This window comes from Manis pentadactyla, chromosome 12, assembly GCF_030020395.1.
Source record: "Manis pentadactyla isolate mManPen7 chromosome 12, mManPen7.hap1, whole genome shotgun sequence".
Taxonomy (NCBI): domain Eukaryota; kingdom Metazoa; phylum Chordata; class Mammalia; order Pholidota; family Manidae; genus Manis; species Manis pentadactyla.
In genome coordinates this window covers 63,860,285-63,877,540 of record NC_080030.1, presented here as the reverse complement: position 1 = coordinate 63,877,540, position 17,256 = coordinate 63,860,285, and the positions used below count along the sequence as shown (strand labels likewise).

General features: G+C 33.9%; 1 protein-coding gene across 1 annotated transcript in view; it reads left to right on the top strand.

Moving 5' to 3' along the window:
* Positions 1-17,256, top strand: part of TRMT11 (tRNA methyltransferase 11 homolog) — a 64,277-nt gene that overhangs the window by 29,814 nt on the left and 17,207 nt on the right. Inside the window, exons 8-12 of the mRNA XM_036903882.2 lie at positions 4,909-4,989; positions 7,414-7,578; positions 8,921-8,993; positions 9,113-9,244; positions 16,896-17,016. Coding sequence (XP_036759777.1) covers positions 4,909-4,989; positions 7,414-7,578; positions 8,921-8,993; positions 9,113-9,244; positions 16,896-17,016 — 572 coding nt within the window. The remainder of the gene's footprint in view (positions 1-4,908; positions 4,990-7,413; positions 7,579-8,920; positions 8,994-9,112; positions 9,245-16,895; positions 17,017-17,256) is intronic.

Sequence of the window (17,256 nt, the reverse complement as noted above, 5' to 3'; positions counted from 1 at the left end):
GCTCTAAGGTAAATTCCTATAAGTAGGGTTGATTGCTGGGTTGAAGAGTGTATGCATATGAAGTTTTGTTAAGTGTTGACAGATTCCTCTCCATTATACCGTTTTGCATTCTTGCCAGTAATTTATGAGAGTCCCCACAGCCTCACCAGCAGAGTATATTGTAAAATTTTTGGAATTTTCCCAACCCACTGTGTGAAAATATTATCTCAATGTAGTGTTAATTTGTATTTCTCTTATTGTGAGTGAAATTTAATAACTTACTGTATTTTAAGAATCATTTTTATAACTTTTTAAAAATTATTTTTCATGTCTTTTGCCTGTTTTTTCTATAGAGTTTTTGGTCCCCATTTTATTTTTAAAATACTTTGTTAGGGACATTAGCACCCCCTCCTTTCCCATTTAAAAAAAAAAGTGTGTGTGTGTGTGTGTGTATGTGTGTGTAACATTTTCTCCCAGTATGCCATTTATCTTTCAAATTGCATGCAGTTTGTCTTTTACCATGCAAAAATTTTACCAATATACAAGTTTTAGAAGGATTCAGATGTCTTCTTTTAGTACTTTTGTAGTTTTAATTTTTTTCCTTTTAGATCTTTAGTCCATTTGAAGGTTTTTTTGCCTGTGTGTCTGTGCTGTGAGGAATGGATTTAATTTATCTTTTTTCATATGCTAAACCCTTTTTTAATCCTTCATCTTATTCTTGGGCTTTAGAAACTTTTTGTGAAATGAGAATTATTTAAGATACATATATGTATGTAATGTTTAATGTGCACATATACATGTAAATCAGACCATAAAGTTTAAAAATAAGAGTTGCTTATATAGGTAAAATTTCTTTCCTTGGTATATGAGGGTGGTTATATTATGAAATGCTGATTACTACAGCAATCAAGATACTGACTACCGTCAGTGTGGCAAGGATAGGAAGATCTGCCCCTAATTAGCTGTAGGGCATCTTAGAGTAGGCAGCATATTTTGGTCATTTGACTTTACATAGTACAATTGATGGAATACTGCAAAGAGGAGAATCTTTGCAAAGATGTGGCTGAAATTTAAAATTTATGTTATAGTTTAAGCATATTTTTAGTACTTCAGCCAGTTTTTAGTGCTTTTGTTTTGAAATTTATAGTAGCTAGTAATGGTGAATAGACACAGTTCTTAAGTATAATTTGTCCTCTTTCTTGGGCCTTTATCTCATTGATGGGTAGTACCTTCTAAAGGATTGGAGAAGTAAGTAGCCTTGTGTCCTCTTCCATGGCCATAGTTTTTCACAAAGTATATGACAACATCTTTTTCTTTTCCCTTTTTAGTATTTTTCTTTTTTGAAATCAAGTGTACCCAGTCTCTTTTCTAGTTTATAGGTGTAAAATCGAATTACATTCCCAAATGTTTTAACCCCTGACTACTCATGACCTGTGATTTTCTCAGGGTAATAGAGTAGAAAGCTTCTAGGAAACTTAAAGGAGAGGTATCTTTCCCTACCTAAATACCTTTCCTTTTTGTTTTGGAAAGTCTGTTACTGTTATCTAGAATGACATTATTAGCAGAAACATACTATCCTTTCCATTTTAGCAAATATGTTGACTCTTGTTTTAATAAGTTTTTCTTAAATCGTGTATATCTGGTTTCCTGAGGGAGAACATGCATATCTTTGGGTCATCTCTCAATAGGTACCAGTTCCAATATGAGTGTGGCTAAAGGAACGATCAGCATGAATATACTGAATACCTATAATGGCACGGGCCTTCCTGTGCTATGATACAAGACTTGTGAATGGTATACAGCTTTTATTAACTGGATGTGTAGCTTTCCTTACTTAATTTAATGATAAGTTTTACTTTTGTTTATCTAATTAGTAAGCTAAATGTATATTTGATTCATTAGGGCTGACGCCAGAGGAGGAGGTAGTATGGTAGAGAGACAAGAACAAATAGAGTGAGTTTTAAATTCTTACTCTATCACTTAATTTGTCACTTTGGGCAAGATTCTTAACTAGTTTGGGCCTCAGCTCCATCTTTTGTAAAATGATAATAATATATATTGTGAGGATTAAGTGAAGTTATATATGCATATGAAATTCTTAGGAAATTGCATGGCACATGGTAGACATTCAGTAAACTAATTGTTATCATTTTTTAATTATTCTTTTGCTAAGAACTTAGATGATATATTTTGGTGAAAGATGTTAGATATAGCATATTGAAATGTGGATGATGAACAATTTGGCCATGAACTCTTTTTCTACTCCCTTCTTTGGCTAATTTCCAAGATATTCATAATTTGTAACTGTAGGCAAGTTATGGCAGCATTCAAGGAAATTGAGGGTTAAAATTGTAAACTTCTAATTATTTGTTTATAGTGAAAATAATTGGTATAAGTGTTTGCCAGTAGCTGTAGGTAGTTGTGGTATTATTTTATGATATAGCTCTGTAGATAGAGCTTTGTTTCTTTCTCCCCTTCTCTTCTTTGAGTCAGTTCCGTCAGTAAATGAGAATACACTCAGGAGACTATTACATACTCCTTGGCCTCTTCTACCTTCAGATGAATCACAGGTGTAAGGAAAGGAGCATAGCTCCTTTTGAAATTTTATCATTACAAAATGATAGATCTAGAAGCCAGGTGTTGGGAAAGTGTCCTGGAGACTTCGGGCGATGAAAAGAAAGTTAGGAGAGAGACAGTTGATCCTTGTAGGTCTGTGTGAGTCTATGTTTCCCATTTATCCACAACTCTTTGTCGTCCGCTTTTCCTGAATTTCACAGTTTGTCTACTAAACTTTCTATTTTCTAGCAACATCTTTTTGCTTAGGTTCCTAAATTAATTTATTTGAATTCCTTTTTAAAAGGAATAAAATAGATATAATAGTATCTCCATTTTTCCCCTTTTCTCCTTTTCTTTCAGCAAAACAAAAGTGCAGTCTCTCCTTTTCACACTTTCATAAAGCTTTCTACTTAAATCTCTAGAGATGAAAATCATAAATTAGTTTCCATATCATAAGTAAATTCCACATATTATGCCCTTTTGCCTATATCACCCAAACCTTAAAGTGGTTACTATTTAACGAGAAATTAAAACACTGAGTTTGTGCTATTTTCACACTTGATAGTGTAATAAGAAATTTGGTGAGTCATAATTACCTACCCCCTCAACACTTCACCCCTCCTTTTTTATCACCCCCTTCTTCTACCCAAAAGCTTCCAGGAAAACTCCAACTGAGGTATAACTAAATACAAATAATGCTTCCATTTAATGAAAAAACAACTAGATGATTAACAGTTATTACTCATTGACCAGTTCAGAGATGCTAATTTATGCTGGTTTTATTTAAAATTTGAAAAGCTTAGGGCACAAAGTTAACTAACAGATGCAGTCTAACAGATTGTTCATCTCCTTTCAGCAGTGTATTCTAAACTGGGTCTTCTCAAAACTCAGTCTAACCAAACGGATAAGGTTCTGTTTAAGGAAGCCCAGGAAAGCTTTTCTGTTCCCCTTGACAACTAGTTCTTCTAGGTGAGTATCTGCTGTAATTGGCAGAATTGTAGTAATTCCTCATAATTTGGGTGAAGTGATTTTGAGTAGTTCAAGTGATCACATATGGTACCTTTCCTAAATATGGACTGTTCCATTTATACTGTAAGAATTATGAGGTCTTACCTTTCACACAAATATATGTCTTTTGTAGTTAGTATGAGGGAACCAAGGTTTTGGTTTCTGCTCTCTTTTATTCCTCCATTTCTCTTCTTCTTGGATCCACTGAGAAGTAGTCAGGTACATTATTTCTCATGAGCAGAGTATTTTTTTAAGTACATGTTACTAGAGTGTTTTAAATGGCTATGGAAGGAACACCTGTAATTTATGTAAAGATCTTGGCCCTCTGGAGGTACTACCCATCTTAATTTTAGAGATTACATTTTAAAAGGATATAAGGAAAAGAGCTGGGGTTATTTTTCCCTTGTCTGAGTCTTTGCATAGTCAAAGAATGTATTTATTTCAGTTTGACAAGTCTTTCTACGGTATAGCTATTAGGACTTGCCCAAGCATTAAGAGTATTTTAATTTGGATGACTAAAAAAAGTGAAGTTCAGTGAAAACTGCAATTATTAAAATATTTAATTTTGTGAATTTTTTTCCTTAAGCAGTTAAAAGATATTATTACCTTTTCTGTTAAAGGATTTCATTAATTTCTAAATCTTTAATTAAGATTTTTCTTAATATATGAACTGGTCACACCTAACAGATTACTTACTTAGTCCAGTCAAACTGTGTTGGGAATTTGTTCTTACTTTGATCACAGCACTGTGTAAACATTGTATTGATTATTTTTGTGTAGGTTTGATAACAGTTATTCAGAAATTCATATTTACAGTTTAAAATGAGATAATTTCTTCACTAGTTACAGGAGTAATTATTTCTTGTCCTAATATTTTCATTTTTGTAAGAATTAATGTCTTACATGTTATTTATGTCCCCTTTAGTTCTTTGAAACTCTGTGACTTCAATGGGAATTGAGCCCATTTGTCAGGATTTATTTATTGCTGGTTCTTTGTATAACAGCCTTATATGCTTATTTCCAAGGAAGGAGAAGGATGCTTTGTATAGACCTGTCAAAATAAGATGAGCATGTCTAAATATACGTTATTTTGACCAAAAAAGATAATTTTCCCTAAGTTGTGCTGTTTAAAGTAATGATGCCAGTGCATGCATTAATTCTCTGCTTTATGGGTGATGTGATGAGCACAGCTTAGGGGGTTGTTTTTCAGTTCTGATGCCTGCTGATTATGGCCAGGACCAGTATAGTTCTCAGGCACTCCTGCTTGCAACTAGTTTATAAGAATCTGGGTCAGTTTAAATAGGGGAAGAAATAAGAGTCTAGGATTTTCTGATTTACAGATCATAATTGTGTGATTTTTTTCAGGTGGCCTTCTGATAGCATCTGCTCATTTTGGTGCGTATGTATATGGGACAGACATAGACTACAACACAGTTCATGGTTTGGGTGAGTAGACGCTCTAGATAGTGTTACAGTCTTAGATCTTTTATCAAAGGTGCCTTTAAAATAATAGAATATTTTTATATGGCATTAAACATCTATTTTTAATGTCAAAATGCAGAGTTGTGATATAGTTTTACTTATTTTTACAACAATAAACTTCATTGGGTATCTGCTTTTTACAGAGTGATCCAATATGTGCAGAGATCTAGGGGAACACAAAGATGAGTAAGAAAAGCCCTCCTCTCAGAGGTGTTTGTGGTTTTTGTAACAGAGATATTTAAAAAGTGAGGCAATCTTGAAGGTTTTGAATTTTAGGACTGGGAAAGAAGAGAAAGGGACTAGCCCTTTTGTAATCAGCATGTCCATGTTAATAAAACATACAACTTCTATTTAACGAATATCAACATTCTTTTATTCAGTAATCAGACATTGAGTGTACACTGGATTAATTTCTAGTCCTTGAGTGCCGTATACATTTTTAAATTCGTAACCAACCAGAACATCTTTGAAACAGTTAAGGTGGCAATAACTTTAAAGCTTCTGCATTAGACTAAGGGTAACTTGAGATAAACTTCTGCTTGCTTTTGAGGCAATTTTGGAAAATATTTTAAAATCTAGAATGTGAGGTTAGATGGAATTGAATCAAACTGAAAAAATATTTTCTTATAGCAGACTAGTATTAAAAATTCCAAGTTTAATTGATGATATTGACATTATATTTATCTTGGTATCTGTTACTGTAACTTGAATCAGTGCCTAACGCACTCTTCCTTTTTCTCACACAGTGTATGTTACTTATAGGTGAGAATTTATTATACTTTATTTTCTTCTTTTTGCTGATGCAATTTGCTATATTGTACTTGATGACCTACCTTGACTACAAAAATTTAGTAAAATGTATCATAAGGAAAATGAGTTACATTTTATCAAGTTCACCTCAGTGGGCTAACCAGAAAAAGATAGTATTTGTCTGCAATATGCTAGAGTAGACAAAGTGCTAGGAAGAATTATTGCTGCTTGCTTTTAGTAGCAGTATGTTTGCTTTAAGGAAATTGACCTATATTAATTTGTTTGTATTTTTGTTTATGAAAGTTATGTTAAACCTGTCAGAGGACTTGAGTAGAATTCTAATTGAGGTAGGATTTCCTCAGGGCTTATCCAAATGCTGGTAGATGTGTCCTCCATTTCCTATGCTTCTAATCTCTTACTGTATTTTCAAATATTCTCACGTTTCTCCTACTTTAAAAATACAAACCTTTTTCTGTCAATCCTAGGGCCCTCTAGCTACCACTTTGTTTTCCTCTTCCTTTTGCCAAACTCTCTTCTGCCTGTTATTTTCTCACTTCCACACCTACTGAAAACTCTTATTAAGGCCATAGATCTATGGCCCTTGTCAGTGTTGACCTTTGTAAAGCCTCCTTGTTTTCCTAGACAGTGTCTCATGGATGGTACTTTTATTTCTTTGTTTCACCTCAGTCTCCGTAAGGACCTGCAATTTTGTTTGACCTGTATTTACATGTTGCTTTTTTCTGGGCATCTCTCTTTGACACCTCCTATCACTGCATGTTGTCAGAGTTATATTATTCTTCTCCTTTTGATTTTTAAGTTTTGTTTTTGTTGTGAGTAGATCATAATACACGAGAGTATATAAAAATAGAATATTTGTGAAACTGCCACCTAGGTTAAGAAAAAATGTCATTCATTCTTAGAAATGTAACTTAAGTTCATATACTGATACCCCCTGAGTGTATAAATTCTGGCATCCAACTACTCACTGAATATCTCTTTCTGAATGTTCTGTAGTTACTTCACGAACAAGACTGATATTCTCAAATAAATTTCATTTTTCTCCTAAGCTTGTTTTCTTCCTGTTCTCTCATCTTACTTGATGGTATCATCAACCACTTGTATCTCCTAAACTAGATCTTTTGACTATCTTCCTTCAACCTTCACTATAACTTTTCATCTGTAATGTCTCCATTTTGCCTCCCCTCTCCATGGTTACAGGCCTACATTTTCCCATGTTAACTCTCTTCATTTCTGTTTCATCTGATTCATCACTATTTCTACAGAGGACGGTTTGTGGCTGGAGGCAAAGGAACATTTTTATGTTCAACTCTTTATCTTCTGTATATGCTTTGAACTCAGTTAAGTATTGGGTGAATGTTTTAAGGCTTAGAAGGTGACAGAACAAGATTAGCCATCAGTACATTTTACTGTTTAAAATATTTTTTTGTTATAATTTTTATAGCAAGTTGAAATAAAAACAAGTTTATTTGTATAAAGAAGATCAAGATTTTAAGTGAAAGCAAGTTTTATTTGTATAAATGTAGGTGTAGATGAGTTAAACATTAGTTTTAGCTCAGTAATAGGACATAAGAATGCTCTGTTTGATTTAGTATTTTCTTTCTTTTTCTTTTTCTTCAGGAAAGGCTAGTAGGAAAAACCAGAAATGGAGAGGACCGGATGAAAACATTAGGGCAAATCTTCGTCAGTATGGTTTAGAGAAGTATTACCTTGATGTCCTGGTTTCAGATGCATCTAAACCTTCCTGGAGGAAGGGCACATATTTTGATGCAATAATCACTGATCGTAAGTTATTTATATGTAAAAGTAGGAGTAGGATTAGTTTCCTGAAGTCATTTGCATTTAAATTTATCAACACACAAAAAATGCCAATTGTACTAGTATTTCCCCCACCTCGACCTCTTCACATAGTGAGAAGGAAAAAAATTATGAATATAGGGCAGGATACCAAGTTAAGTAGCTAAGAGTTTGTTTTGTTTTTTTCAACTATATATATATATATATATATTGTTAGCCCTTTTTCTCTTCAGCTTATTTCTTGAGGCATATATTTTTATGTTTGCTTAATTTTTTTACTGTAATTGGTTATTAGTATACCAACTGGAGCTGAAATGTCATTTGCAATTATGGTATCAGATTTCAAAGAAAGAAATAGTCTTAGATGTCACACATTTCTCCATGTGTAAACTTTTGTTTTTGTAATGCTTGTTTTCACTGGCATCTCCTTTCTAGAGTTACAAGAAATTTGGCATTGTATGAACCACTGGGCTTGTGAACCCACTGAACTTGAGGAATGTGCATGAGAACTTGTTATCCATGCCTTGTGAGTTCTTGGGCTTCTCAGGCACCCTATCTAGGAGTAGATCTGCCTTTTCTATAGTATTTGGCAGGAAATCTTTAAACAGTGGCAAGTGTATCTCAACCCTTCCATCTCAGCCCCCTTCAGTTCTTTCATAGCTTAGATGGCTTCAGATCTAACAAAAGAAAAATTATCAAGACATTACAATGGCAGCATGAATATACTTTATGAAAATTTGGTAACTTCTATTAACAATCTACTTATTATTTGCTCTGATCCTATATGTATATATAAAATATGTAATTTAGTTTTGCAATCATTTTAGAGTAAGTTGTATGCATTGTGACTCTTTACCTCTATACTTCAATGTCTGTTTCCTAAGAATATGGATAGTCTCTTAAATAACTGAAGTACTGTTAATCAGTTTTGATAAATCAGTACAATAGTTTAATCTGTAGTTTGGTATCCAGTTTTGTCAGTTGACCCAGTAATACCCTCTCTTTATTTGTTCCCCTCTAGTACAGTATCCAGTCTAGTATGAGTCATTGCCTTTAGTAATCATATCTTTTAGGGCTCTTTTAATTTGTAACACTTTTACAACCCTTCTGTCTTTTATGACATTGACATTTTTGAAGAACACAGTGACCTGCCTGCCTTCCCAGTGTTTTAAATAGAACGATCCTCATGTTATGCATCCTTAGCTGGAACATTACATAGATGATGTTCTGTCCTTAGGCTGTCATATCTGAAGGCACGTGATGTCCATCTGCTCCTCACTGATGATTAGGTGACTTTTGACTATCTGTATTACCTGTGTTTTCTGTCTAGCCCCATATGGTATTAGAGAATCTACAAGAAGAACAGGTTCACAGAAGGAAATACCAAAGGTAATAGAAAAATGGTAAGTAAAAGTTAAATGTGATGTGTTACTACTTAGAGAAGAAGCATGTCCTTTTCTAAATTCACTTAACAATCTTAAAAGTTTTTTACTGATTTTGAAATTTTGATTTCTTTGTCTAGTCCAGAAAGCCATGTGCCTGTTTCCTTGAGTTACCATCTGAGTGATATGTTTTTGGACCTGTTAAACTTTGCAGCAGAGACCCTTGTATTAGGTGGAAGACTCGTCTACTGGTTACCAGTGTACACACCAGAGTATGTAATATTAAATAATTTTATTTTATTTTTAATTCCCTTTTTATTATGGTATTTGTATATCTAGCATAATTTTTTCCCTATCTGTAATTGTGTTCAGGGAAAATTTCTTTGTATTTAATCTTTATGGATCGTCTTCATTTACTTACAATGTGTATAAAACAGGCCCTTTCCTTTTATTGATTGAATTGCTATTACTTTTTTATTTTACATCAGGGGTTGGCAAACTACAGTCTGTGGGCCAAATATGGTCCTCAGCCTGTTTTTGTAAGACACTTGAGCTACGACTGGATTTTACATTTTTAAAGGGTTGTTAAAAAAGAAAAAAAACTAAGAAGAGTATGTGACAGAAACACATGTGGCCCACAAAGACTAAAATATTTACTGTTTGGCCCTTTAGAGGTAAGGTTTGCCAGCCCCTGTTGTACACCACACTTAGCTCAGTGCCTGATATATTATAGCTATTCATTAGCTATTTTGCCAGGTCACAAACATATGTTAACTTTTAACAACTTAGTTGACTAATTGATCTATCTACTACTAACTAGCTTTAATATATATATTGGCTATTATGATCACCTTAAATGCAGTAAATCTTTTTTAAAAGATAATACTAAAATAAAAACTATGTACTTATATTTAAAGCCATGATTATGTTCAACATTATTGATTTGGGTTTTATTATTCAGTAAGTATTAATTATAAACAGAGCCATGTACATCAACAATGAAAGGCAAGCTGTCTTAAGCAAGAAAAGATCTTTTGATTTGGAAGATAGTGTCATGCTCAAAATTTGGCAGTTTCTTCAATGACAGAAATCTCTTACTCATTTCTGAACTTACTATACATAATTGTACAAAAAGCATTTTAGAACAGTGTTAATTTATCTGTCTTTTCATGTGAGTGGGTGGTCCCTCAGCCTAGGAAGTTGTGCTGTGTTTGTTGTTCATTTTACGAACATTGTATCGGAACTTACCATGGCCTAAATTTAGTCACACATTTGTTTATCAGCTATAAGACTGTATACATTTAGGCCCAGACCCCTTAATACCTTATAGTATCTTAGCCTTACGTTTTGTTACCAGTGATAATCTCATTTAACCTCTTCACTTTAGAAATAAGGGAAACTAATTCCAAGGAGTAAAATGAATTGTCTTAAAGTTAAAAGCTAGCTAGCTAATTGGTTTCTATGTTCCCAATGCAATGTTTATTTAATGTAACATCCTGCTAGATCTCAGGTACCTGGTATGTGAAGTGATGCGTGGGATTTACTTATATTTTCAGGGAAGAGCACATTTATTTCTATACAAAAGTGGTTCCTTCCTTAACCAAACTGAATTCCAGCAGCAGGCTTACTTTTTAATTCAAGGTTAATGCTAAATTTAAAAAAATCTATTTTGAAATAATTTCAAACTTACAGAAAAGTTTCAAATACAGTACAAAAAATTCTGTCTCGCCCCTCATTCAAATTATCCAACTATTAACATGTACCTATTTCACCTTCCTTACCGTACCCATTATATTAATCATATACCCATTACCATTAATCTTTTTTGTAACTATTTGAGAAGTTGCAGAAATGATGCCCCATCCCCACTACATACTTCATTGTATTTCTCAGAAACAAGAGCATTCTTGTCAAACTACCATTAACAGCCCTCTTTTCCCTCCCCCCACCAAAGTCTGGAAATGAGTAAATCAGCATTGATAACAGTGCTGTCCAGCTCATAGACCCCATTCAAGTTTTACCAATTGCAGTCCATCCAGGAAAATGTGCCGCATTAATCCAGCATGTCATTCTCTTCAGTCTGGAATATGTCCTAAATCTTCCCTTATCTTTTGTGTTCTTGACAGTTTTATAGAGTACATGGCTTATACTCTGAAGGTTGACCCTCAGCCAGGGTCCATCTGGTGTTTCTTCTATGACCAGGTGCAGGTAGCGCTCTTAGGCAGAATACCACAGAATACCACAGATGCTGTGTTGTATGTGCTCTGCATTGCGGGGCACACACAGCCCCTGCTGGAGATCTTAAACTACATCGTCTGGTCATGTTGTTCTCTTGGGTTCCTCTACTGTGAGTCATCATTTTCTCCTCTGATTAGTATTTTATGGGGGATTATACCCATAAAATTATATCAGTATCTTTTTCTTCATCAAACCACTACTCACACTGACAACACCATTGTTGACAACCACCATGATGATGACTTTCCTGGTCCATCATTTCTTCTGCATTTGTAAGTTGCTATTCTGCTGTAAGGAGGAGTTTCCTCTCTTTCCCATTTATTTTTCAATTTATTTTGGTATGGAGTCATGGATTCCTGTGTTGCTCATTGGGCTACAATTTATTACCATCATTATTTATTTCATTGCTTAGATTTTCCCAGATTGGATCAATGGGAGTCTCTTTGAGGTGATCCTTTGTCCTTTTGAAATAGCCCCATTAGTTTTTGTGTATCTTAACTTTCTGGCATTTCTGACTGCCTGCTATTTTGTAGATGATTATTTAATTATAATTGAAATTAAATGTGGTTAAGAATATCTTTTGTAGTTCTTTTATTTATTCCTTTCTCTATAAAAAGTTGGAGTCCCTTCTAATTTTATAATTTTAGTATTTTAAAGACCTTAAAACTGGCCACATGACCACAGATATCTCTTCAGTGACTTCTTAACTTGAATAATTTTCAATGAGGGGAAATTTCCAAATGCATTTAACCAAAGAATATTTTAGAAGTAGAAAAGGGAGACATGTTTTTTATCACCTTTTTTAAATTTAGATATTTTTTCAAGGGACAGATTTCATCTAGGTATGTGACTGGCATGCACATTGGACAACTACTGCAGCATTTACTTCCTTGACTTACTCTTCCCTAGAGAGTTATTTCCAGGTTCTCTGATGTTCATTACTGATCTTCTGTTGTGGCTTCTTCCTTTCAGCCTAAAGTGATCTTAATAAATTATTAATTATTATTACTAAGTATTATCTTAATAATGAACTAGTTTGTCTTGAGTTTGTTAGGAAATGAACTGTTTTCACTTCTGCAGCAGGCATCATCCAAAGTCTTTATGCTTTTTAAAATGACAGTATTACAATGAATTTAAGACTAAAGTCATCTGTAAAAGTTTGAAGTAATGTTCTTGTTTCTGAATTAAATAATTTAGAATTAGTTTATGTACTGAAAATGTAGCTTTTTATTGGACTAGGAATACAGAATTCTTTTTAAAATTATACCTTAGAAAAGCTTAATTTTAAGACTTTAAAATTTTTGGTATAGTGAAAACAGGCTTTTAGTCCCATTATAGTGAATTAATTTACTTAACCAAGTCCTATTATATGATTCAAGTTTAAAAGTAACCATTATAAGTTCAGGTATTATTCTTTAAACCCAGGATATTTTGAGAAGTATAAGACATAATTAAAATACTACCTGAAAGCTTAGTTGTGAAGAATTGTCAGAGGGTGATGATTGAAAAATGATTTTCACACTGTTTGGCATATTAAATTATGTTGAAGGAACTGCTGCTCAACAAACTTCTGTTTTTCTTCTTTTAGTCTGGATTCCCCAGACTCTAGTATATTAGATTTTTTTTGTCAGCATCAGGATACTCTACATTTTAAATCTTTTCACCTTTGTTTATTTTGTCCCAATTGCTTGGTATATACTCTTTCTTCTTTCCTCAGTTAGTAAAATTCTAGTCATCTCTCAAGACCTGGCTTAATTGTCACAACCTCTGTGATACTTTTTCAGTGCTTCTCAGCAGAATAAGTTCTTCATCTGTGTTGCCACAGTAGCTTATTCTTGTCACTCATGAGACTGATGACATAAAGTTACTCTACTCTGTATTTATGGGCTTATTATTCACAATATCAGGTACATGCAGGTGACCCTGAAGGTCTTTATAATATTCATTTGTACGGGATAACAACTTGTGTTTGATGTTACAGGAATTACTGAGCTACTGAGTGAGTGTAGCTGTTTGGCCAGGTTCCAGATACCCATGTGGTAGTGTTTTCTAATTGTCATTACAGATAACTCTTTCAAAGTGATTACAAACTGGTTCTTTGTGAAAGATGTCCTTTAGAAATCTAGCTGCTTACTGCTCATGATAAAAATAATAACCAAGTCTGCCCCAAAGTAGAATTTGGGGATAAGTTTATTTCCAGTTTTATTGAGAAATAATTGACATTCATCACTGCATCATTTTAAGGTGTGTACAACATAATGCTTTGATTTACATTGGGAATAACGTTTAATTGTAGTAAAATGTAAAATGCTCAGAGCAGTGACAAGATGTTTTTTCATCTCTTATTTAGGAAACAGGAAAAAGTGATTCCTTAAACTGTTTTCAGTAAGTGAAGTCAGTGCAAAATCTGTTTCTCAAATGGGAGGTGAAACTGGTGACATTTGGAAATAGCTTGATGTGTGAAGATTGACAGGGACATGAGTAACTGTCAAAACTGATTCATGGAAAAGTTACGGACCTATACACACAGTTATTTTTCCACTTTTTAAAAAATTGAAATTTAGTTTATATAGCATGAAAGTCACCCTTTCAAAGTGTACAACTCCATGATTTTTAGTACGTGCACAAAGATGTGCAACTGTCAACCACTATCTAATTCCACAACATTTTCATCACCCTAGAAAGAAACCCCATGCACATAAGCAATTACCACTGTTTCTGCCTCCAGCAGCTACTTATCTATCTATGAGAATTTGTCTATTCTGGCTGATTGAGGTTTTAAATTGTAGGAGGATAGTAGTAAAAATGGAATTAAGATAGCAAGCATATCATGCCATCAGAATAGCCCAAGCATAGTACAGATTTATAGCTTCTATAACAGCCTGCAACCAGTACACTGAAATATATTAGTACATACACAGTAAAGAATTTTTTGTTAACTGCTGTTTTTAAAGTTTTAGTATGGCATTTTGGGAGTATACTGTTAAATTGGTTGGTTCTAGTATAGTAGAATAGTGGTTTAAAACAAGTTGGTTAATGATAATGATTACCCAAACAATATTACTTCATGCTTAAACTCAAAGCTCAAGTTGTAAAGATGATCTAAAACATATAAAGACATGTTTTTCTCTGAAGCTAAATGCCTGGTGACTTAGTTTCAGCAGTTTACATAAATATCAATTAAAACTGTATTGGTTTTGTACATTTAGATTTGGTTTATACATTTGTTTTTGGTTTTATAGTTATGTAAAGGATATAAGCCTAAGGAATTTATATTTTATATATATATATTTTTTTTTAGATAATTATTTTTTATTGAAGGGTAGTTGACACACAGTATTTCATTAGTTTCAGGTGTACAACACAGTGATTCAACATTTATATACATGATAATTCTAGGTACCAGCTATCACCATACCAAGTTGTTACAATATTTTGACTATATTCCTTATGCTATACATTACATCCCGGTTACTTATTTATTTTACAATTGGAAGTGTGTATATATATATTTTTTTGTGTGAGGGCATCTCATATTTATTGATCAAATGGTTGTTAACAACAATAAAATTCTGTATAGGGGGGTCAATGCTCAATGCACAATCATTAATCCACCCCAAGCCTAATTTTCGTCAGTCTCCAATCTTCTGAAGCATAACGAACAAGTTCTTACATGGAGAACAAATTCTTACATAGTGAATAAGTTACATGGTGAACATTACAAGGGCAGTCATCACAGAAGCTTTCGGTTTTGCTCATGCATTATGAACTATGAAAAAGTCAGTTCAAATATGAATACTCATTTGATTTTTATACTTGATTTATATGTGGATACCACATTTCTCTCTATATTATTATTATTTTTAATAAAATGCTGAAGTGGTAGGTAGATACAAGATAAAGGTAGAAAACATAGTTTAGTGTTGTAAGAGAGCAAATGTAGATGATCAAGTGTGTGCCTGTAGACTATGTGTTAATCCGAGCTAGACAAGGGCAATAAAACATCCACGTATGCAGAAGATTTCTCTCAGAACGGGGGGGTGAGGTTCTAAGCCTCACCTCTGTTGATCCCCATTTTCTCACCTGATGGCCCCCCTGCGACTGTGCCTGTCTTAGGTTGTTCCTCCCTTGAGGAATCTTTATTTGTATATATATTTTTAAGTTACATTTTAATAAAAATACTTTGTCAATTCTGCCAAGAAATAATTTTTTTTTCCTTTTAGAAAAAGTTTGACAAACACTGTTTCAGACATCTACAAACTCTGTTGTTTTAGGCTTAAGGTCAAGGCTGTATCTTTCTGTTACCACTTTTTATTTTGGTCTGTCAAGCATGATACAGAATGTGTTCCTTCATATCAAAAATGTTTTGTACGAACATTCCAAATTTGACATCAACTAATACTTATAAGAAGTAGTACAACATTTCTGACTATATAGTGAACATTAGAAAATTATTAGATAAGGTGAAATCTGAAATGGTCATTACTTGTTGGGAAGCCCAAAGGAAGGAGGCAGAGAATGACTTCAAGAGAATTCTTTCCACTGATAATAAAGTTAAGTGCATTATGAATGTTGCTTGGTAAGTGGGTGATGAAGGTTTTGAGTATGTGGTTGAAGTAGTGAGGGAGAGCTTGTTTAAGGTCAGAGAGACTTGGAGATGTCAGTAAAAGAGCAGTGGTGTAGACAATTTTTACGTGTTAGAACAGGTTAGCAGAGATGGTGGTCCTTTACATGAAGTGCTAATGGGCACCTTTCTCATTTTGGATTGGGTCTTTAAAATTTCCCATATAATGTTTGCAGAGACTATCTAGAAAGGAATAAAGAATTGCAGAGGAAAAATAGAACCTGGTTATCACAGTGTTCTGAATGGCACCCATTCTAGCGTGCCTCTTTCTCTGCTATTTCTGCCACATCTGTCACCTGTTTTCTCTGCCAAGACTGATGCCAACAACCTGTCAGACATCAGGTTCTGAACTACTACTGCAGCCTGACTGTCCTGCTTTCTAAGTGTCATCATCTGCATTCACATAGTACGTGTGCTACATGGAGCAGTCACCACTGCTTATGATCACAGCTTCAGTTTTATTTCATGGTTAAGGTGACCAGAGGGCTGATGTTATCTGTAGTGTTTTAGTGGTAGTTTTTTAAAAATAATCTTATAAATAACTTTAGCCCTTTATTTAAGTTAATAGGGGTCTTAGGATGACATTAAAATTTTGTAAGGGCACTTTATAGTGGAGATTATATGCCGTGGTGGACTTTACACTTTGGGAATTTATAAAAGTCTCCAGATGAATCAGTCCCTCATGGATGTCAAGGGGTTTTTGTTGAATGCATTTCTGTCTGTCTTATGTGCTCTTGTGGGATGCTTTAGGGTGGAATCGTTGTCTTGAATTTTTGTGGTTTGAAGTTTGACATTCTTCAATGAAACATACTTGTGTTCTCTCATTCTCATTCTACAGGTAAAAAAAATTAAACTACTTTTTTTAGATGTGGTAATATTAAAATACTTTGCTTTTTAAAATTACTGATTGTCTAATGGATTCTGTGGACAGTTAACATGTGAAATAAAATGGTGCAGCATGTGGTGGGAGGACATCCCATGCCTGCCTGGATAGCCCCCATGAAGATCCTGTGTGGGGTGCACATCTGAGTGTTCATAACAGTCAGCTCTTTTTTCTTCAGATACACTGAAGAATTGGTACCCTGGCACCCTTGCCTGAAACTCATTAGCAACTGTGAGCAGAAGCTTTCCAGTCACACATCAAGGCGCTTGATAACAATGGAAAAGGTGAAGAAATTTGAGGTAAATTATCCTAGTATTTTTCAGATAAATTCTGGGAGAATCATAAATAGAGTTTTCTAGTTTTCCTGTAATGGAGCTTGATAATGTTAGTCCTTGATTTGAAAAGAAAAATATGAATTCAAGAAGAGGCAGAAATTCAAGAGGTTTGCCCCATTTGGTGCAGCTTAGAGGGTAGGAGTAGGATGAAGAAAATGAAGAATAGAAACAGAAGTTGACCTTAACTCTCAGACTTTACTTGAC